Consider the following 23,217-nt stretch of genomic DNA (forward strand, 5'->3'; position numbering starts at 1 on the left):
CTCACTTCATCATGATCTCAGATCATGTATGGGCAAACTAACATTAAAATATTTACAGTTCACTTGCTGCTGAAAATGAAACCTGGACTGTTTGCCTCTATCAGCTCACCCGTTGCTGTTGCGGTTTGCTCACCTACCATGTGGAATGTGCTTTTATTTTTGAAGCAGCTTTCATATTACACCCAGATTCAGATGCTGCTTGTTGACTGTACCTCAGAGATGCTGTTCCATTAGTAACAATTCCATCTTGGTCCAAAAGTGACTTTGGTGTTCATCACTATGAAAAACTTAGTGTTTCTTATCACCACCTCAATTATGCAACTTAAACTTGCACAGAGGGAAATGGTGTACTGCCCTGAAGAGAGCTCATTTCACAACACAGGAAGCAACTCAAATCTGGGCTCTTCTGCACCGTGAAGCTGCCAGCTGTTCGGAGGTGCCATGCACAGCACCACTGCGCCACAAGCAGCTCCTGGAGACACTTTGGAAATGATCGTTCCTTGGCATAGATATTACTGGATGTCTAATCTTAAGCAAAACCATCCATTTTGAATCCAGCTTCCATTTTTCTCCTCTTAAAAGAAACAAAACATTTTAACTGTTTTAAACGACTTAACGTGCGCCATAACTGCAGCGTCCCTCCCTCTCAACTATGAGAAATACAATTTACTTGGTAAATAAGTGGTCCCAAATCTGGATTGTTCTTATGCAGAGTTCAGGTTTCCCTTAAAATCTTTTTCAACGAGGAACACAACTGACAGCACCATTTACAAAACTGAGATTACCAGGTTCAAAATTTAAGCCTGCATTTATTATTTTTTTTTTCCTAGTTCTGTTAAACCCTGGGGAAACCCTGCATTATTACTTAAAAAGCATTTATCACCCCCTCCCCTCCCCCTGAGACTGTCCTTGCTGAGAAGCCATCATCCAGGTCCTCTGAATACTAACCCACTTTTTTTTTCTTTTTTTTCCTTTTTTCTTTTTTTTTTTTTCTTTTTTTTTTGTTGGTTGCTTTTTGTTTGCTTTGTTTGACAGCCAGAATGGCAGACTTCTTACTTACTAGAAAGACATTAAGTTCCTTGGAAGCTTTGTGATTACAGAACTAACCCTTTCTAGCTGATACAGAGAGTTTCTTTTGCTACTCCTTGTATTATCTTATGTACTCATAGGAGAAAGCTTTCTGAATCAGATCCTTTTTAGCTCTTAAAACAGTTGCAGCATTTGAAACCCCATAATAATAGTTTATTCCAAAGTTTTGGTTTCTTTTATGAACCCAGTCGAGGTCTTTTCCGTGGAGATGTCTCCTCCTCTTCATCATCATCTTCATCATCAGGATAATCCACTAGGCCAACCAGACTTCCCTGCCAATTAAAAAAATATAGGAAAATCTCACACTGAATACCTAGAAATGTGCAATTTTAGTACCTAACCCCAGGCAACCTGTGTGGGACACACAAGGCTGCTGCAGGCGGCTTCTTGATGATGCCTTTTTCATCTGAAGATCCATTTGTCTTGAGAACGGTTTTGAACCTCAACGTTAAAAAGTACTTGAACTGCCCAGCTTCTCTGAACCTTACTCCAGCTGCTTGAAAACACTTATTAACTCCCTGATGACACTTAACTTAATTCAGATAGAAAAAGTCTTGTATGTGTATCACACACAAAGCAGCAACTGGGTAGTTAAAATTGAGGAGGGGGAGCAGTAACATTAGGCAGATGCGAGATTAAGCTGGGCCCACCAGACTACCACCAGACTCCAGTCCCTCCTAATTATTCCCTTAAATCAATCTCCAAATTAGGTAAGGGTTTATCTAGGCAGGGTTTGGATGAATTTATAGGTGAAGAAGATATCCTGCCTAGAGGCCAATGCTGACCTTGCCTCATGACACTGCTGTGCTGCCCTAGGTGAGGACAGCAGCTTTTCTATGAGTTCTCCCACCTTTGTGGCCGTCACTGCTGTGGTCAGGGTTGTGTTCTTTGAAGAGGAGCTGTTGGAGCTTGCTGGTGATGTCTGAGCTGCCACAGATTTACTGTTTGCACCATTTGCACCGTTGGCTGCGCTGGCTGAGTGGGAAAAAGTGAATTTGAATCCCCCAGCTGAAGTCCTTTTTGGTAGATTCTCTTTGTCTTCACTCTCTTTAGCTGAGGGACAAATATTTTCATACTTAAGTAGCAGCTGTACACTGTGGAGTACAATCCACATCACAGCATAATCATAGGGAAAAAGCCACCTTTTTGTTTTAATTTGGTTTACATCAATGACTCCTCTATGACCTCTGGCAAAGCACTTACACCGTGAGCTGCTCTGATGCCAGGGACACAGGCTACCTACCTAGCACACACAAGCACATGGCAAGTTTTGCTTTGGAATGTCGTTTAAACTAGAGGCATGCAGGGAGCAATTTAACTCATTACTTTAGCCCTAAACTAGCTTACAAAGACGTGCTAGCAATTAATCACTACACAGAATACCCCTACTCCTGCTTATGATGCACAAGCAGCTGGTTTCTTTACACAGTACTCCCCATTTCTGGCACACAGTGCCGACAAGCTGAAATCGCATGAATACCTTTTTTAGTTTCCATAAATTTTTCATAACTATCTGGAAAATCATCTTCCTGTTTTGACTTCTCAACTGGAGGTACAACAGCTTCACCTTCTTCCTCTTCATCTTCATTGAACCACATTTCTTCATCCTCCTCTAAAGCTCTTGCATCTCTGCGAAATCTATTGCTACGCAATATAGATGGAACACTGTAAGAGACACACAAGAAGTCGTTCAAACGTTGCTGCTGATTCAGAGTTGGCCAGGATCAGAAATGGCTTCTGAGGCTTCAGAATGAATGCAGTGTGTTTGAGAGGGCAGTCCTGCCCTGTCCTTGGTTCTACCATCAACATAAGCTTCACCAGAACCCCGGTCAGCAATAAGGCAGAGTGAATCGTAACTGAATGACAGAAGATTCTGCTCTTCATAAAATCTGAGTTTTCTGAATGTAACATTCAATACACTGACAAATACAAACTGTACTACTGTAGACCACAAGGACAAGTTAGATGAAGTTTACTCTAATTGAAGTTTTCATCAAGAATGAAAAACCGCCCCAACCCCAGACTTCTACTTCTTCTGGCCTCTGGGAAATCATGGAATCAGTCAGGGTAGGAAGGGACCACAAGGATCATCTAGTTCCAACCCCCCTGCCATGGGCAGGGACACCCCACACTAGGATCAGGCTGGCCAGAGCCTCATCCAGCCTGTTCTTAAACACCTCCAGGGACGGGGCCTCAACCACCTCCCTGGACAACCCATTCCAGGGCTTCACCACTCTCATGGTGAAGAACTTCCTCCTCATGTCCAGTCTGAAATAAAAAACCCCAGCCCGCAGTAGTAGAATGTGACCTAGTATGATGGCATTTAGTGGAAGTCTCGGAACAAAACTGGGACATACCTATTCAGTTTCTGGCTTTGTCGGTCTTTCTCTTGCTCATATTTTGTTTTCAGTCCCTTGAACGTCTGAACGTATTCGATAGACTCAAGTGCATTATAAAAGTTTTCAACTATATGTGCAATAAGGGACTTAATGTCTTCCTGCGTAAGAACAAAACAGAGTTCCAGTCTCCAATATTAACATGCAGAGTCAAAACATTATTGTGAAGAAAAAATGTGAAGTAATCAGACACTTCCTTAATGAAAAAGCTGAAGTATAGAAATGATGATTTCCAAATGGAAATGGACAAAAATCCTCAGTGCTGTGCCAATTCTATTTCTGCTAATTGGATTAAGCCATGACACTTGCGATCCAGGGTTAAGCCTACTTCAGCCATGCCCTGATCTCTCCACAAGGTTCATTTCTCTTTCTAGACCTCAGTGAACAAGGGCAACACTCAAAAGATGAGGAACCTTTTGGTCGGTCACCCTGTAACGAGCCTTGCTTTATCAGGCAATCCTAATGTTCACGCCATGCCGGCACCTGGAAGCACAACGCACTTTCTTCATGCAGGAAAAGCTAGCAACTACAATATCTATGGCTAAAAACTGCCCTCTGTTTTCACAAACCACAATACCATTTTTATTTCCAAGTTCTGAGTGTGGTGAGATTTGCTCTCTGGGGCAGATTTCTGAAAAAGTAAGTTACTGGGGGAATCTAATTCAACCCATAACAATTCCCTGAGAAGACTCCCCACATCAAGGCACTTGCAATGAATGTCTCAGGAGCTGTGCAAGTCCTTGTTTTCCAGCCTAGCAATGCAGCCAACTGGGAGCTCTTGCTTGTCCTGTCTGCCCTTTCCATATACACACTGTCCCCAAAAATGCTGCAAGTACAAAAGCTACTGATGGAGCTGACACTAGCTAAGAAAGCATGCAGGAAGGATTTTTAAGGACAAGATCATTTAAATTTGTAGTCATGTTTCATTTAGACCAAATAATACCCAGATCTACTCACATGAAACAGATTTCACTTAATTCCTCGGTTCATGTTATTCAAGGGTGAATTTTGCACAGAAACACTGTTAACCACTTAGAAGAACATAATCTACAGGATATTTCTCTTTGCCACAAATTCTTACGTAAACAGGGCTGACACATACTCTGTGATGGGATGATCAAGTAAAACAAGCATGAGGCAGGTTACTGGCTCCTTTCTATGCGGATATTTAGCAGTTGGATTTTTAGCTTGTGATTTTAAGTAGTAACACACTATTTCATGGCAAAGTTTGCAGTCTGTATTCCCACCTGAGATACCCCAAACGTCTAAGATCTGAAGAAGCTGCTTAACTTACCACTCTGATGAATTCAAACAGCTCAATCACAGCAGAGTTGAGCAGATTGTACCTAGTTCCATTATCCAAGAGAGCGTTTATAACTGGTTCAAACAGGTTCCCCTTGGTGATATAACGGTTATAAAATTCATCTTTTAGGCCGATTATCCTCCTCATAAAGCGAAGAGCACCTGCATGAAGAAAGATATTCAGTACTTTAATAGCCATGTGGCAGAGTTCAAATCCACTTCTCCTGGAAAATAGGAAACCCCGCTGATGTTACTCGGATTAGGATGTACCCCCAAACCACAAGCATTACAGAAGAAACACTTGCTGACAGGTAACCTTTCCTTCATGCTTTGGCTTTTCTGGGTGTAGGAACCTGATCAGGGTCCATTTATTTCCTTTTGAAATACAGCAGCAATAAACTATAGCACACATGAAATTAAATTATTGGTCTATTCCTGGTGCTCTTCTGTGTTCACCTCCCAGAACCAGCTCCTGTTTTTTAAACACTATGGTTAACAAAATTTCATTCTCTCCACAAGGAGCACTGGATTTATGATGTTACTAAGAAATGACAGTATGTCTGTTCCACAAACAATCCTTACTGGGATAAAGACTTGTAAGGATCACTGTGGACAAAAGATACAACAATTCTCCTTCCACCACAAACTACACTGATCTATACAAACAGACATCTGCCGTTTTTTCCAAAATTATTAATCAGCTAGTCAGTAATCAATAGGAAATTAAGATGAATTTTGAATTTCAGTGTCCATTTGCATTCATACACATTCTACACAGTACACACCCCCTGAAGAAGGAAATCACAACAGATCCATACTCACACAATGCCAGGAACGTGTGTTTTGAATTCATCAAGACCAGTACTCTTCTAAGCAGATCTTTGTTCATAATGTAATTCTTGATGTGGTATGTGTGGTGCTCCACACAAAACGTAAGCAGCTCCAAAATTAAGGCAAGTAGTTGTGCTGTTTGATAATTATCTACAAGAAAAATTCATTAGGTTGCATAAAAAAAACCCCAGAAGTTATCCACCAAACCATCAGGAACCATTAGGGTTCCTGACGTGGTTCTAATTGCACACTGGATTGCTTTAGGAAGCGGGACATTGGGTCCCTGGCTTCTCTTTTTACCAAGTTGCAAAAATCTCTCTGTATTGGAAGTGGGACTTCTACCAGATCAGCGAATTGCGGGTTACAGTGACCCAGAATAGCAGTAGGAAGTTAAAAGAAAACCAGTCACATCTGTATTTGTGTGAACCTGATTATCAGTGTCTTCATAATGCTCTTAAGAGCAGCCTACATGGATGAATATCTAAATCTAAACTTGATAGTATACATTCTGCTAACAATGATTTAAATTGTCAGCAGCAAGGCTGATTAGGGAAAAAAAAACCCAACAACAGTGAAACACTTAACTCAAAAGCAGATGTAAATGCTCCTTCAGCTTATTGTCATCTCAAGTAAAACAAAGCACCTACATCCATTTCAATAAAAGGTATTGAGAAAAATTAAGTATGGACAGGGCTAGCTTCTTTTTAAATAAAACCACCACACACAAAAGTTTTAAAACTCAAGAGCAATTAAAACTTACCAGGACAAATTGTATTACTCTTAGCAGATCCAACTACTGCATCTGAGAAATAGAAAACAAAGATCAGCAAAAGGTTTTCAAAGCCTTGTTTATCCATCTGTCCAACCTTTTCATCAAATCAGAAGTTTCTGTAAGCTACTGGGAAATGAGCACACAGCAAGAACATGTGCCAGAAGAGAGCTTTGTGTTTGATTTATATGACAAAGTTTCAAATTCAGCTACGTGAAAATATTTACCCTAATACTTGGGGATATTATTCCTACCTCAACTGAAGAAAATGCTACTCTGAATGTTTCAAATAGTATTATAAAATGAGTACTACAGATATTCTATAGGTTTCTTTTCATATAAAAGGACTAGAACACTGAGGTGTTTTTTTAACCTAACATTTAATATCACAAGATGGCCAAGATGAAAGAAACATTTTCAGCAAATACATATTGGTTTGATCTTATCTTTTGAAAGAGCACCCAGAGAAATGCCTGACCCTAGAAGCTATTAAATATCTGTTTGTAAATTACTAAACTACTGATTTCCAGTTCTTTTACTGTTACCAGAAAAAAAAGAAACAAGACAACAGAGCTGCAAGTTGCATTTCTTTCAAGATTGCATTTCCATGATACAGCAAATCGAGTGAAAACTAGTCTTCAGTTTATCACCTGAGCACTCCCAGTGCTGAAGTCAAGTAATCACTGATGAATGATCATAGCATTTTGATGACCTTTTAGAGGAAACTACCTGTGAACTACCGCTGTTTTTTGCCTAACAGCAAAGATTCTCTGAAATGATACTAGTAAAACCTGCATACAATTAACACTACACAGGAGATACACGTTTTACAAAGCACACCACAAAAGACAACATTATCATTTAAAGCTGCAAGACTGTTGAACCATCTGCCCACATTATCCTGCCACTGGAGGAACAACAGTTTTCAGCAAGCATACTCTCAACTTAAACAGTGATAAGCCTGCAGTACAAGTCACTTGAAAACACTAAGACTTTAAGGGGAAAAAAACCAAAACAAAACAACATTACCTTTAGCACATTTATCTTCTGATGTATTAGCCAGAAGAGGTGCAGTAAGAACATGCATACAATGGTTGTAGAAGAAATTGAGAAATTCACTTTTTTCTGTTTTCTAAAACAAATACAACTTCATTAATTACTGACATTTGTACACAACCTTTTAAACAAGCAACAGTAGTAATATCAGCCTACAAAAAATTCTATCAGCGCCTTCAAATCTGCCTGTGTCTTTTTAGTTGTGCCTCCCTCACTGTCTTCACTCCAGGAAGATGCCTTTCTTTGTTTAGTGAAAAAAACCACAACTGAGACACATTAAACCAACCTAGCTATCACCAAAAAATCCCCTGTACGGATGCAAACAGATACTGAACATACATCAGCGACTCAAAGTGCTTGACAAAATTTGCTTAAACTATTCTTAAGTGCAGTCATTTTATCTGTAACAACGTGCACACTGTTTGACACTCAAGAAGAAACTATCATTTGATCCATTTCACTATATTCTATATAGTTTGTGTGTACCACATGACTTCAGAATGTAAGCAGCTAAAAAAAGGAATGAGTAGAGATTTAAAACAAATTTCTATGAATTTCCTGCTCTGACATTGAAACACACATGTACACACTAATTCAAGAACATACATCTTTCAGTATGGCACCAGTTTGGTGAAGCTGTGTCTTTACTGTTCCACTGGTTTTAAAATATAGATCTAGTCTTATTTTGGCCTCTCTTTACTATTTTCATTCAGCTACCCGAGTTACAATCCTCTATTCAGTGTTATTTCACTGAAGCACAGGCTGCTTGGTTTAATAAATACTTGTACAATGCCCCATGCCTTTCATTATCAAAAGCTATACAGAAATCTTAGCTTGCTTTCATGCTGTTTAAATTTGGTAACAGACCACACATAGCATTCAAAGAAAATTTCTGATGTTTTTTTAGCCTTTGCCCACAACAACAGTAATAGAGAGTGTATCAGGTCTTTCATCTTGCTGAGACAGTAAAGTGTCATTACCCCTTTGTATTTTCTTACATTAGCTGTAGCCAACATATTCTCTGGGTCTATCAGAGTACGCAAAAGCCCCATTAGCTGAACAGCTCCCCCAAGTTCAGGATCAGTATCACAGATCATCTGCTCAATGACCACATTGATGAGGAGGATATCCTGCAAAAAAACCCACCCCAAAAAACCCACACAGAAAATAATTAAGACAATTTCAACCGTGGAATGATTTCCCTAGTTACTGCATTAGGCTTCTTCTTAAAATTTAAGTGAAACAGAAAAATTTGAAGGTGTATTTAAACACTAGAGTTCTGCCAAGGACAACCGCCTTCACCCCAAATCCCTGTTAGACAGATCTACAACCATCCAAATATAAACACAGGGAACACCAACATGCTTAGAAATTCCTAAATGTACTTTTCCCAGTGTTTCTAGTATCTGCACTTTGGGGCTAACTGCAGCCCAAATCCTGAAGAGGTTTGTTTTGCCCTTTCCTTTTCCACTTGCTCTGAAACTAGTGTATTCAAATTCCAAACCACTTTTACTTACATCATCACTCTGCTGGGCCTCTTGCATTACAAATTCTCGGACCATGGATGGGCTAAATTCTACTAAATAAGAAAATATATCTGTAGCAGCAGATCTAACCTGCAGATCATCCATTCCCTAATTAAAAAGAAAAAAATGTTAGAGTAAATTGAGTTTGCTATTTATTATCAACTACAACTGCAAGGAATAGGAAAAGTTTTGAGAACACTTTATTACAGAAGTTTCTATGACAAACACAGTAATTGTACCCGTTATCCATAGCTTACTCTTCTGTACAAAAGGACCAACTAGGCAAATCAATTTGTACAGGAATTTCTGTACTCAGTTATAGACAACAAGAATTAAGACTTTTCCTTAAGCTATGTGATTTTCTCTATACAACTTCTAACCCTAAAATACTAACATAATAGGAACTATCTGCACTGGTCTAACCCTGGAAAAGAATAATGAGATTAGGTTTTACCTAATCACTCAGTATCTCTAAGACTTTCGTGTTTCCATTAACAGTCAGGACCCTCTGGTTAAGTTCACAGGTTGTTGCTCTAGAATATAAAACCCCTTGAATTTCTAGTTTCTGAGTAACACCACCACTGACAGATGAACTGCAATAGTAAGGCAGCTTCGACCAAAGGAGTGGGGAAAAAAAAAAAGTGTTTTCACATTGCTGATTAAGAGAGATTAATCTGCTTTATACCCCTGAAAAGACAGGATTATGTGATCTTTTGGATAGGAACAAGCTAACAGTTCAAGATTATCTAAAAATACTTCTGTGGCACTGTTCCAAAACCAACAAGAACAGAAAAACCAGCCAGGCTGCCACATGAAGCAGAGTAGCTTTCCATTTCACACTGCATGGTAAAAAGGACTGCATTTACCACAGACTTCATCAAAGTGAAAATAGTAACTGAAGCCAGGCTACTTCAGAACACTGTGGACATTTCTGGATTAGGAGTGTTACAATAAACTTCAACTTTCGGACCACCTGACAACTGACCAACAGTCAAACTGACACATTGGAAAAACTGGCTAAATGAAGCTTTTGATTTTCTAAAATGAACCTTAAGTGTTCACTTACCATTACAATTTCAAGAGCTGGAAGAATTCCCAACTTTGCCAAAGTTTTGAAAAATGCATCTCTGTTCTGAGGTTGTAATGTCTGAGAAAATGCGCAGAATTCCTTGAAAAAGTTAACCTGTGGCACAGGAAAAAATAATTTAAGGTGTATTTGATTGAGAAAACTCCCTTGAAGTGGGAAAGGTGCTACAATTTCTCAGTTTGTGTACTGGTTGACATGTGCCTTCCTAGAATGGTATTACTCTAGTCTTCTCTCTTCCTACCATCAAAAAGAAAACCAAATAATATTAATAAAAGAAGGAAGTTGCAATTTCCCTCATAAAGGCATACAGTCACCCTGTAGCTATTTTATCACACCTACCATGCAAAGGAGTTACACTCCTGTCTGGCATGCCTTCTGTTTGAAAGAAGATGCCTCCCCTTGATGAAAGCAAGATTTTTAACATGGCAGTTTAAGCTGGTAAACCTACTGCAGGATAAATAATGTTTGTAATTTAAATATTAAGGAACTACTGGTAATCTCCAGTCACAAAACTGAAAATTATCTTTTTGAATAAGTCAAGTACTGAGGGGGAAAAGCAGCGTTTCTGTCACCAATAGAAATTAAACGGCATGCTGGAAAGTACCTGGAAGAAAGTACTTTGAAGTCTAGGATGTCAGCTTAGCGCTAGTACTTTCTCAGCAATAAAAGAATTGTTTAGAACAAATCAATCACAGTTTACATTGCAAGAACTGCTTTTCTATTGAGCACACGAAAGAAGACTGAGCTATACTGGAAAGGATTCCAGTTACAGAAACGTCTCATTGATTGCAGAACAGTTTCAGCACTTCCACTTCATCTCTACAGTTTAAAGCACCCAAAGAACCACCCAGTCCACTGACTTACCAATTCACATCGTTTGTCGTCATCTGTAGCTTCATCTGTTAATTGTGCAAATACTTCAGACAAAAATTTCTCGTCTTCCTGCATAATACATAAGAATACAACTTACACAGTGCCTCTTAGAAGTTGTAACACTGATCTTTATTGGATCTCACACTGTAAAACTGTCAAACTGAATTTAAGCCTAACCACTAGAACTGATTGATAAGGGGATTTTTTTTTTCCCCTCCACATAATTCTATCACAACAGGGAAATGCAGGAGTACACATTCAGGAAGACCATTTCAAGTGTACTGTTTCAATACTCATTCTGTGCAGCTGAAGCAGGCCCAGGAGACCAGAGACAAATTTAAGCTGAGCATAAGTGAGGACTACCAAAACTGCCTTGTGAAAGACTAGTCTTTATAGAAGTGCAGTTTCCTCTCCTGTCCTGTCATGTTGCCCCTGTGCTTTATAGCTTGTCCTGTATACTGTATGATGTGACACAGACCCCACACATCAAAAGTACAAAAAATGTCTTTGCCACAGTCTCTCTCCCTGCACTGTGCATGTGACCTTCCAGGGAGGTAGCAAATTCACTTCTACACTATAAATCACCAGTGAAGATACAATTTTTACCAGGCTGCACCTATGCTGTTCTCACTACACATGTATCAGACCTGCAGAGTTGCACGTATTTTTTCAGTTCTCCTATGCAAGGGTGACAAGACTGACACATCACCAGTTTGCTGTAGCCAGGTCCCCATTAACTTGACTCTCAATAAAACAAGCTTCTCCACTTGCAGAAGTGCATCTTGTCCAAAAGGGGAATTTTTTAAAAGTATTGTTTTCTATATTCAGATATACAAAGAGGTATTTTAACGTATATGCAGGAAAACATTTCACTTTTTGTTAAGCATTTCAGTTACATCATTGCTTAAAACTCAAGAGGTACAAGAAAATTGGGACAACCATCATCGCGTATCTCAACTCTTTGGGCACTTCCTACCCTTTCGGTACATTGATTTCTCTGTGTTCCTTCACATGGAAAGGTCTCGGCATTCTCTCAAGGCAAATGTCTCTGTTACCTTTTAAATACAATATAAATCTTAAACTAAGTAGTAACATTATGCTACAGCATTACAGAATTATGCATCTTTGTACTGATTCAACTCTGTAACTTAAAACACTTCAATAAACATGAACAGAATAGCAGCACTCCAATTAATGTGTATAAACATTTCATTGCACAATGTTGAGGGTGCTTACTTCTCTATTCTTCTGTGTGCTGTCATCGAAATCTGTGTGTTTTATTAACCTAACATAATATAGAACATTTACAGCTACAGGAATGCCAGCCAAAGGTTCACAATTGTCTTCCTAGAGATTTTAAGCTATGGGGAAAGAAGTGCTTTACAAACAAATGATACAACATCAGATGAGTACAACACAGATGCACATTGTAGCTGTATTCTAGGCTTTGCTGGGTTTAACTGCTTACTTAAGCCTGTGAAAAAAACCACACCCACCTGTGCCACAATCAGTAATAGATAGGCTAGAAACTCCCCACTGCAACACACTGAGGGAAAGATCGCTTCCTTATCTAAGGCTGCCCCACAATGCAGTCCTGATTTTCTAAAGAACAGGACAGGTCTAAGTTTTTCACACTCATTTTCCAACTGGGCTGTCCTTTGCTGAAAGCGGTGCCAGAACCAACTGCTTGGCAGCACGCAGAAAGGAACTTTGTGGCAGACACAAGCACAATCCGTTACTCCTATAAACTGCACTCTGAGGGAGCTTTGCCCGTGTATTTAGGGCAACAAGATTTCTGTGTTTGCCAAACCCAAAGGAGCTTTAGAGCTGATTTGCATCAGGGGACTATGACAACACTCCTGAACCAGAGGTCCCTACTACCACGTAATTCTCCTCAAGCATGTTAGCACTAACATCTCTCACATGTGTGCTTTCTTCTTAGTTTGTAATTCTCAGGGTAGCTCAAATGATGCAAATATCAACATTATTTGGAAATCATCACATATATCGAATTACAGTCTTTCAAACAGACAGGCAAACCTATGTGCCATATACACTCCACTGCAGCAAAACCAGCAGTGAAATAATAGCAAAGAACTGCCAGAAGATTTCAGCACTTTAGTCAAGAAGTACTAAAGACGACGGGCAATCACGGGTTTCTGTTCAGGCACAATTAAGTACTTGGCACAATAAAGGCTAAATGAAAAATAAAGAACTACACAGAGTTAAAAATCTTTAAATGGGAACAGGACTGTGACCTCAGGAGAGTAACACTGAATTTATTTTTAGCTTTAGGAAGTAATATATGCAAAAGAAAGGAAATCTTTTCAAGCAGGTTTAACTTCTTAGTTTCTTTCTGCTATTCAGTCAAGAAGAAGAAAGAAGCCCCAAAGCTTATTCATGCAATTCTCTGCAATTCTTTAGTTTTTATTTTCTTTCCCTCCAGTCCTCTATTGCTTTCTTTAGAAATATTACTTATGGTAATGTTATTTCTCCAGTGCCCCTCTCTTTCTATCACTACCTTATCCTCAATACAGCTTCCTGTTTCATAGAGAGTATCTACACTCACAACCAGCAGGTACCATGTGTCTGAGGACACGGATGACAAACAGAACGAAACCACTCTGACATCCATTAGTTTGCACAACAAAATATGAACTGAAAGTACCCAAGATGTCATGAAGTTAATCCTTACCAAGTCTCCTGCCACAGTCCAGCCTGGTTGTCATACCCAACTACTTTTAAGCATGCTTCTGACTACAAAGTATTAATTAAGTTTTTTGATGTAGTAACATGTTGGTTATTTATTAATCATTACTTCTGGCTATCAGTATGAAGAAAAAAATCCAACTACTTACTTGCTACACATTATGAACATCTGAAATTAATACCATAAAGCAACAGTAGTGTAACAGGAATGACATTCAGAACATGCTCTTTCAATCACAGATATTTTGTTATAGACACCACAAACGTCTCTGATATACAATACAAAAAGCTGCTTGTTCCATACATACCTATACAAAACCAGCTCAAAACATGTATGCTGCTTGTGAACCAAGGAGACCATTTAACAGTTTACAACTTATGAAAGAGTATTAATATACTCACCTGAAATCTGCCACCTTTAAAATACAAACTAAAAGGAATCAGAAGTAAGGGGAAGCATTCAAAACACAATGCAAATGACACTGCGTACGATTAACTTACATGGTGTTAAAGAGCTGTAATCATACTGGAAACTACAGCTAGATGCATCTACAGATAATCCATCGATACCGTATTAAAACCCACTTACCTGCAACATACTGACAATCTCAACTTTGTTGAAGAAAATAAAGGAAGTGAGGGTGGAAAGAAAATTCTCTTCAAAAACAGATGGCGTTGGCAAGATGATGTCCTGAATATACTGTACCCTGTAAGTCTGGTGGATTTTTTGCCTGAGTTCAGAGTCTGTTATAGGAATAACCTCCTTAAATTTTGCCGTTTTGGTCAAGAACTCCCTGTGCCGTTTTGGCTGAGCCAAAGAAGGATCATACTCAAGGCATCCAACAACATCCATAATACACTCATCAGAAAACATCACCTCAAACAGAGTTGCTTTGTTGAGGAACAAAATTCCTCTAATTATTTCATACAAGTGATGTAAGCCTTCAGTGTTCTCTAAATTCTCACAGACTTGGAAAAGCTGTAATAGTTTTTTAATGTAGCCCTCGTTCTCCAAGGCCAGTGCTAGCTTTTCTCTACGTATGGGTGAGGAGAGAACAGAGGTAACTAGGTCAGCAATCTCTTCAAGTTTGTTGAGTTCACAAGTAGGAAGGTCGATCAAAGGACTAGTTTCAGGCATTTCTTCTATGTGTTCCTCTTCTGACTCAATAAGGTCCTGTGTGACTTCCACTGAAGGATCCTTACCTTGAACCTAAAAAGAGTGCACACAGTTACTTGACTCATCCCAGAACATAAATAAAATTATTTCAATTACCAATTTGATTAGTATGTGTGAAGAAACTTTTACACCCTCAGTTGCCTGAAAAATGTCTAGCCAAGCAGAAGAGTAAACTTGCTGCCTCTACATTATACAGTTCACTACCATCATCCTTGATTTGGTAATAAAATCAAACTAAACCAAATCCTAACAGCATCTGTGCAGTCATGAAGCCTGAGGCACCTTAGAGACGAGGACAAACTGTAAAAAGAAAAGAATGGCATAACAAAACCTCCTTTCAGTAGCTATACCAACATGAAATGAAATATAACAAGATGACCAACAACAAAGGCAGGAAAATGCCACAAATATTAAAACTGAACAAAAAATAAGAGTTGAAGAAAGTTTGAAATCTACACTGTTTCACAGGAAAAAAAATAATTTTTTTTAAAACAATCACTGAGATTCCTGAGCTCACAGAACAGCAGCACCTCATTTGCTCCACTGCACTCCCAACAACCAGTTTCCTAAGGCTGCCTGCGAGAATGAAAAGATGGTACACTGGCATTCCCCTCTTCTACAAAAACCAACAAAAAACCCCTAAAATGCCCAGCACCTGAGCTGCACCATCACAGTCATTTTTCAAAGGCGTGGGATTCTATTATGAAAACAACCACCAATGCTCTAAAAAGTGGCAACTTAACAGCTTGGAAAATAATGATGAATATGCACTTATTTTTACAAACAGGTTTAAAAATTACAGAACAAATCCATGAAGTCACAGAGGACACTAAAACTTCAAGTTAACTGTACCTGGCAGATTTTTTCCCAGATTTCATCACAGCCAGCTTTTTCTTGAAAACTCAGTGCTAAATCGTAGTTTTCTGCTTCTGACCAAACAATCAGGGTGTCCTGTTGAAGACAAAAACAAAGAACCCAACTGTTTCTGAAACAGGTCTATGATGCATATTAATTTGTACTCTATTAAGTAATGTAGCTAAAGAGGAAATTTTTATTGAAGTCAGATTTGTCAAAAAAGAACAAAAGAAACTAAAATATTAACTCACCTGCTCTGCCACAATGACATATCTCATTTTTGCTATGTTATGACCATTACCTTACATATGATATACTTGAATATAATTTCATATGTATTTCATATGCAAAACACTTATAATGGCATTTTTCTGCAACATACTTCTGAGCCAAGTCTTGACAAGAGAATGCATAAATTGCAGGAGATTCAGAAAACCTGCACTATAACAATTTAAGTCTTTTCATGTTTAATGAAGTAGAAACAAGAAAACAAGATGACAGTGTTTCATCCTCAGAAACAATTCAACACAGCCTTAGCAATGTGAGAAATAATGCCTAACCAATGTGAACAGATTCTTTTACAAGTTGAAAGACCTACGAACTGAGTAATATAAAACCCCTAAGTTCTTACTGAAATTACAGACATCTTGCCAACAGGTGTATTCATTTGAAGAAGTTTATTTTCCTCTATTACTACAGCCTCTATCAATTCAATTTGTGCACTTGCACAGTGTACCTGGAAAATTCACTGAAATTTCTGAATAGACTAAAAAGGGGTTTTCATGAGGTTTTATCAGGATAGTTGCTACTGCACCGTAAGAAATTGTGCTCAGCATCCTACAGGATGTTAAACATTCAAACTGAATGGCTTTCTGCTGATTCTGTGGTACACTGGGTAAGCTCCAGCAAAATGATTAATGTTCCACCAAGTTTGTTGATTTTTAAAACCAGCAGGCCCTTGCTGGACAGTCCTTATAGACCAATTCACTTCCCACATCCACAAAAGTCAATATTTACCTCACAATTTAGCAAGGCTTTTAACTCTTTATGCATAGTTTTTTGTAAACAAAAGATTCCAATTGATACCTTTAAGCTTAGCAAACAAACCCAAACAGTTCTCCGATTCGCTTACAGATACTGGTGATACTGTGATGATGTTATATACTGTGAAAGAGATGCTGCCATTACCCTCTCACATCTTTAACCCAAAAGTACTTCTTTGTTCCCTTTGTACACCTAATGACGTGAAGGAATGAAGTTTGCTACACGAAAAGGCCAATCCATAACAACTATCCAGTCACCATCCTTCACATATCCAAAGACAAAGGGACAAATACATAATTAATACTGAGAGATCACTGCTGCTCTTGAACCTGCTGTCAGTCAGCAGACCTTTGTTAATGCAGTTATCTAGGCTTACACAGGTCAAGGAGCACTCCTAAGTATTTCCTCTGGTGGATGTGAGGGGACAGTCTTCTCTTCCTGGGAGGATCAGAGCATGCTGCGCTGTGGTCTTAATGCTGTTCAGGAGAATTAGCTTATTTATTCTAGTGACCTGTATTACACTTTTGTCCTACAGTCACAAATATGAATAGGTAGTGTCCCTACTTCCGGGCTCCAATTCATGTGCACAATTGGTGCAGCTAACAGTTTTTGCTTGCAGCTGTCCACCCTCATCTCCAGCTCACAGACAGCTGAACCTTCATGTTTACAGTGTGCCATTTTAAAGTAAGCAGTTGAACTGGGGTCTAAGGGAAAAATGATGACTGTCATCTGTGTGCACTGATCTGGGTCTGTTTTAGAGATTCCTCAAAAGAAGAGGCTTAAGTACAATTTTACAGCTGCTACAGAACCCAAAATCTGAAATATTTACCTTGAAACGTTCTGTGAAATTTCTAGTCCTCTGACACTCAACATCAATGCACTTCCAGATAAGCTGAGACTTAGGTCCCTCAATGAACAAAGGAGGACATGTACAAGAAGCAGCCCTATTCATAGCCCAGAATGATTCAAGTGAGAGATACAGTGCAGTAACTGACTGCATGCATCCATGGAGACTGCACTCAAAAATTGTCAGAGAATTCTGGAGTTATTGAACGGTATTTGTTACAATCTGTACTGCCCACATGAAGCACAACTTCTGTAATTTTATTCAAAAATATTTTTCAGACTAAAAGAATTTAATCAGAAAGTAATTGTCGAGAACCAATACAAAATCTACTTGTCTGACAAAGAAATTCTACTCATCCTGCATGACCTAAGAACCCAGGAAGACCACAGACAGCTTCCAGACCTAGCTGCTGCATGAGACTACTACTCCCATCTGCTCAGGTTAGCACCTACGATGCTACTTCACCACTGAGCAACAGCAATATTCCTTAATTCACTCAAACACAAAAGAGATTAATTCAGAGCAATTTAACCCAAGAGTAGTTCAAATCCCTCTTCAGTGTTGGCACTATCTGCACAATGTCTGCTGCTCCACCTCATCTTGTTTCTACATGCCCTGTCAACTCTCCAGCACAAGCATTCTGTACAGTGAACCAGCTGGAGGAATACATGCTGACAAAAATTTATCCAGCAACAAGAACTATTTCAACTGAATCAGTTTCTACATCTAACCCAGCAGACAGTAACATGAATACTCATGTGAGCATAAAAGAGTAGTGAAGCAGCCCCCTGGCAACTGCTTAGGATGGCTTTAACAGCACCTGCGCAAATGTGTCAAATCCTAGCTTCAACTAACTCTTGATTTTGCCTCAAGCAAATTGCTCTGTTGTCACAGGAGTGATGGCAACTCTGTGCAAAAGACAATACTTGCACATGCTCTTCATCTCAAACCTGAGACTGGAGAGAGTACACCTAAAGGAGGCAGTGTTCACAGCAACAGCTTCTGAGGCATACAGCCAAGCAGCTGGAAACTACCACCCAAGTAACTGATCTGCTGGAACACAGCACACCAGGATCCACCTGGTTTGTCACTGAAGACAAAGTTTTGCCAGGGAACTGTAACCTCAAGCAGACAGTGGAACATTACATGGGTGTGGCAACAACTTTTTAAGCTGCTGGCGCCTGAGCCTCCAGAACTTATCCCACGCTGCCCTTTGGCCAATGAAGTGTCCGCTGGAGGTATGTAACTACCAAGGCCTACACCCCAAAATCCAGGGGGATCTAAAGCTCTTCAGGGTCCATGCTCTTTGCATACATGCAATTAGAGATTCTTTATGCTGCATGCTGAGCAGCACTTACATCCAATCTCAGTAGTTAACAGCCAGTACTACGTAGCATATACAGTGCAATACTGTAAATCAGACTAATGCAAAGCAACTGAAAATCATCTTCTTGTCTTTTTCACAGTGTTGTTAAGAAAATCACAACTTATGCAATAACTACCTTCTAAGTCCATTCAAGTAATTTATATAAAGACAGATATGAAGGCACATTTCCTTTCCATCAAGCTGCAGGCTTTCCCCAAACCCAAGATGACCAGCACCTTAATGAAAATCTGCGTCTGAACTCTGGCAAGGGGGAAAGAGAGCTCTCCCTCCATGCTTTCACCCACCTACAGGCATCTACCCTGGGTGGATCAGTACAGCCTCCAAGTCTTCAGGCTACCTATACAACAGACTTCAACATTTCAGACAGGACCTCAGGAAAGCTGACCTCTCAAGGTCTAACTTTTTGCTACTCCACTCATCAGAAAGAACATAAAACTTGAGGACTTCAGTATGCCAACTAAAAGCTGTATGATTTCAGAGGCTAGACAAACCCAGAACCCATCTCTGGAAATTATCAATCATTATTCATCTTTAAAAAATGAAGCCAAATGTCTTCCAAAGAGAAAACAGTGAAGCAAACACTTTATCATAGGATCACAGAACCATTAAGGCTGGATCTAAGAGAGAGTACAACTGTCGGCCCAACACTACCATGACCACTAAACCATGTCCCAAAGAGGCAGCCATGAGGACAGAAAAGCATTAGAATCAGTAATAAAAGCCAACCAAAATAAACCTTAACCTGAGTTTTTAAAAACTACAACATGCAAAGACTTTCCCCCCAAGCAAAAGCTACTTAAGTGGTAGCAAAGTTTCAAGTGATTTAAGCAAAGGCTTTTAAATACTCAGTTTTATGAAGTTTCAGAAAGCAGGCTGCAACAGGTGGCACTTCAAAATTTTACAGCATCATAACCTGCATCTGTGTTTCACTTTGTATATTTCCTCTACTAAACAGGAAGGAGTTCAATGCTCTTGACTTGCAGAACTCTGCAGAGCTCTGTGAAGACCATCCTCCTTCCTCAGTATGGCCTACAACTGTCATCTACCTGACTAAATCCACCAATACCCGATGAGTGAAAAGCAGAAACCACAGCAAACAGCCTTCTAAAAAAAGCTGAGCCCAAGACTCCAACTCACTCCTAAACTAAAGCCAACCTGTGATCAACAGTCTTTCCTCAAATTCTCATCACATAACCTGTCACCAAGACAAAATCATTAAAAGACTTTTCATTATTTTCAAATAACAAAATTACTGATTACCAGTGCTGTAACACTTCTGCATACCACAATGAAAAGCAGCACAAAACACTCAACAAAAGGAACAGAGCATCTACTGCAGAACAAAGGAATAGAAAGGAAAAAAAAAACAACCATGAGAACAATGTAAGCAGAGACACCAACAATTAATGCAGAAAAAGGAAAAAGCAACAAAAGCAGAAGAGAATTAGTAACCTCATTATTTCAGTGTATTACACAAAAATGACCTATTACTGTAGTCCTCAACTGGTTTACTTCTTTGTTTTACCAAAGTGCCAGTTAAGTCTCAACACAGATACTCTGTTTACTTACAACAGCTTAAGTTTTCAAGGCTTAAACCAAAAACTAAACAGCAACAATGAGAGAAGTCCCATAAAGGGGACTCAAAAAGAACTCAAGAAATAAACACTCTGCAACACAGCTGGCAAAATTTTCTCCTTCCTAATTCAGAAACAGTTTGGGATGGGAAACAAAAGTTATGCATGTATGTTTCTAACTATTTTTCCTGTAATAAGTTCAGTATTTATCCATCTATTCTCTTTAAAGCCTGAGTCCAAAACGTGTTTTTTTAGGAGACCAACATATGAAGTATTATAGCACCTACAGATTTCTAAGCAAGTTTTACATCTCTTTGAAAAACACCATTGACAATCTCATGTCACGATACTTCCTTTTTCCTGAAAAATGCCGTTACTTGGAGCACCAAACAATTTCTCAGCATCAGCAATGAGAAAAAATAAACCCTAGGAGTAATACTTGCCTGTTGTTTTTGATATGCAGTATTTGGATTTATCTTCGATTCTAGCAGTAGCGAACCTGGAAAAGGTATGAAGAGTTTAACAAAGTAAGTCCATGCATCTTACAACAAGTGCCAACGTGCATCAACATATGCTCAACCTAATCCCTATTTTGCAGAAACCTAATCACGTTCTTTAACCATAACTCCCTAAAACAGGATGTGTTAAGATAAAATTTAACACAAATATCCATATCAAAATGTATTAATTCTGTACAGTAGTGTTTTTTTTTTTTACTCCTGAAACATACTGTGAGAAGTAGCTTCTTTGAAGGCTGTTTGACAAACCTACAGAAACTCACACCTGATAACATGATGCCAAGCATGTTATGTTTTTGCCCCAGAAGCCACATGGGTCATCTGCTTTTATTTCCTTCAACTGTCCTTCAGAAGTGAATCATCTAGACACTATAAACCCTAGGACCTTATCTTGTGTATACAAGTAGTTTATGTAGCCTGGCAACAGCTCCAGGGTAACTTATACCAGTCTTAGGTGGTTTATTTAGCACATTAGCACCTGTCGGCCGATGAAGTGTGAGCCTGTGCCCTTCCCCCTCCAAAAGAGACCCTTAAGGTGACTTTAAATTGCAATAAAGCCTAAGCAACGCCACAAAACTCGTAAACAATCGGGGAATTTCTAGGGGAAACAAACCAACCGGGTTTTACCGCAGAAAGATGGGGAGGAAAAGAACACTTGGAAAACAAGCAAAATTATTCTGAAAGCGAACAAGATGTCGTCATATGCAACTTCATCTCTCTTTAATCAAAAGATACGCTACAAGGGAGAAAGTCTAGTGCAGCGGTAGTAACCACTGCTGTAGTCTGTCGGGTACGGAGCCGCAAACTTAAGGAAAACCGGGGAAAATAACAATAATAACCCCCTGGGATCTTCCCTACTAAATGCGGCGAGTGAAGACACCAGCAGCCAGGCCCGGCAGCGGCGGGTGTCACCCCTGCGAGGACGGTAGCGAGTGGCACCGGGAGCAGGCCTGTACCGCGGCGAGCGAGAAGAGGAAAAGGCCCGGGCCCGGGTCGCGGCAAAGGGCCTAGGCCTCCGCGCAGCCCCGGCCACGCTCTCACCGTCCGACTCGGCGCGCACCAGCAGCGACATCCCCTTCAAGCGCTCCACGTAGGTAGAGGAGACGTGCCCGGTACCCCTGTCGTCCCATTGCCGATCCTCGTTGAGGGTGTAGACCTTCACCCGCCGACGGGTGTCCGACATGGTGCAGCCCCGGCCTCGGGCCTCCGCGCCGGCCCCGGGGCCCAGGCCCGGGCCCGCTCCGCCTCCGGGGGGCGATGGAGCGATGGCGGATAGGCAAAGAAGCAGAACCGCCGGGGCGCTCAGGGGCACGGCGGGGCCTTTAACGCGCCGCTTTTCATGGCTCCCCCAAGGCGAGAGCGACGCCGCGCTCCGGCTCAGGCCCTCGCTCGCGCTGATCCGCCGCCTCAGCAGCTACCGCAGCGCCGCCGCCATCTTGTAACCCGACTCTCGCCGCCTTTCTCTTCCTCTCAGCCCGGCCACGGGCTCCCCTCGCAGGGGCTACGGCGGCCGGCAGCTGCTGCCGCACCGCCGACGGGACGGCGGCCGCGGGTGGGGCGGGACAAGGCGGGGCCAGCTCTCCCGCAGCCCCCAGCGCCCCGCGGCGTAGTTTTCCGGCACAGGGGGAGGGTAGGGGCAGCGTTAGTTAGACGCGTATCGGTTTTTCTCAGCTGTGTAATGTCTCAGCTCCTGGTCGGCATGTGAACAACAAAGTAATATATATCTGTTTTAAAGACTAACCTAAAGGCTGGTACGAACACAGACAAAGCATCCCCGTCTCTTTACGCGTGGGGAGGGCTACCGCCATGACACAAAAGGAGGGCAAAAGACAGTCACAGCAGGGTTACGTTTAGGACAAGCCCGTGCAGTACTGACACAGCTTGCAAGACCTGGAGTTAAGATTTTGGAAGAAAGGATTCCCCCGCCTCATAAAACAGCAGTAACCTTTTTTGCCTTTAGTATCACAGTATCGCCAAGGTTGGAAGAGACCTCGAGGATCATCGAGTCCAACCTGTAATGCATAAACTACAATGTGCATTTTGTGGCATGTTCCAATGCTTTGTAAAGCTCAAAAAAGTTAAACTGAAGATGAAACTGATTGGAGAAGCTTCTCAATGAGAGAAGCATGCTTAATTAGGCTTTACAAATGCTGTACTACTGAAGACAGATCACTTGC

The 23,217-nt window shown here is 40.4% G+C and overlaps 1 protein-coding gene across 2 annotated transcripts; it reads right to left on the reverse strand.

The window, feature by feature from the left end:
- Positions 1 to 1,003: 1,003 nt before the first annotated feature.
- PPP4R3B (protein phosphatase 4 regulatory subunit 3B) lies at positions 1,004 to 22,577 on the reverse strand. 2 transcript variants are annotated; one of them, XM_054180041.1, is made up of 16 exons: positions 22,101 to 22,577; positions 20,966 to 21,021; positions 15,668 to 15,766; positions 14,228 to 14,848; positions 10,921 to 10,998; positions 10,036 to 10,152; positions 8,961 to 9,077; positions 8,442 to 8,573; positions 7,417 to 7,519; positions 6,379 to 6,420; positions 5,610 to 5,768; positions 4,780 to 4,949; positions 3,447 to 3,586; positions 2,570 to 2,754; positions 1,940 to 2,142; positions 1,004 to 1,361 (listed from the first exon to the last, which is right to left on the reverse strand). In XM_054180041.1, exons 1-16 carry the CDS (start codon positions 22,168 to 22,170, stop codon positions 1,266 to 1,268), a joined length of 2,388 nt encoding a protein of 795 aa, XP_054036016.1. In that variant the 5' UTR covers positions 22,171 to 22,577; the 3' UTR covers positions 1,004 to 1,265. The 2 variants fall into 2 exon arrangements, with proteins under 2 accessions (XP_054036016.1, XP_009900352.2); XM_009902050.2 differs by having other exon boundaries at positions 22,082 to 22,577.
- Between the last annotated feature and the right edge of the window lie 640 nt (positions 22,578 to 23,217).

The sequence above is a fragment of the Dryobates pubescens genome, chromosome 3 (genome assembly GCF_014839835.1).
Source record: "Dryobates pubescens isolate bDryPub1 chromosome 3, bDryPub1.pri, whole genome shotgun sequence".
NCBI lineage: Eukaryota > Metazoa > Chordata > Aves > Piciformes > Picidae > Dryobates > Dryobates pubescens.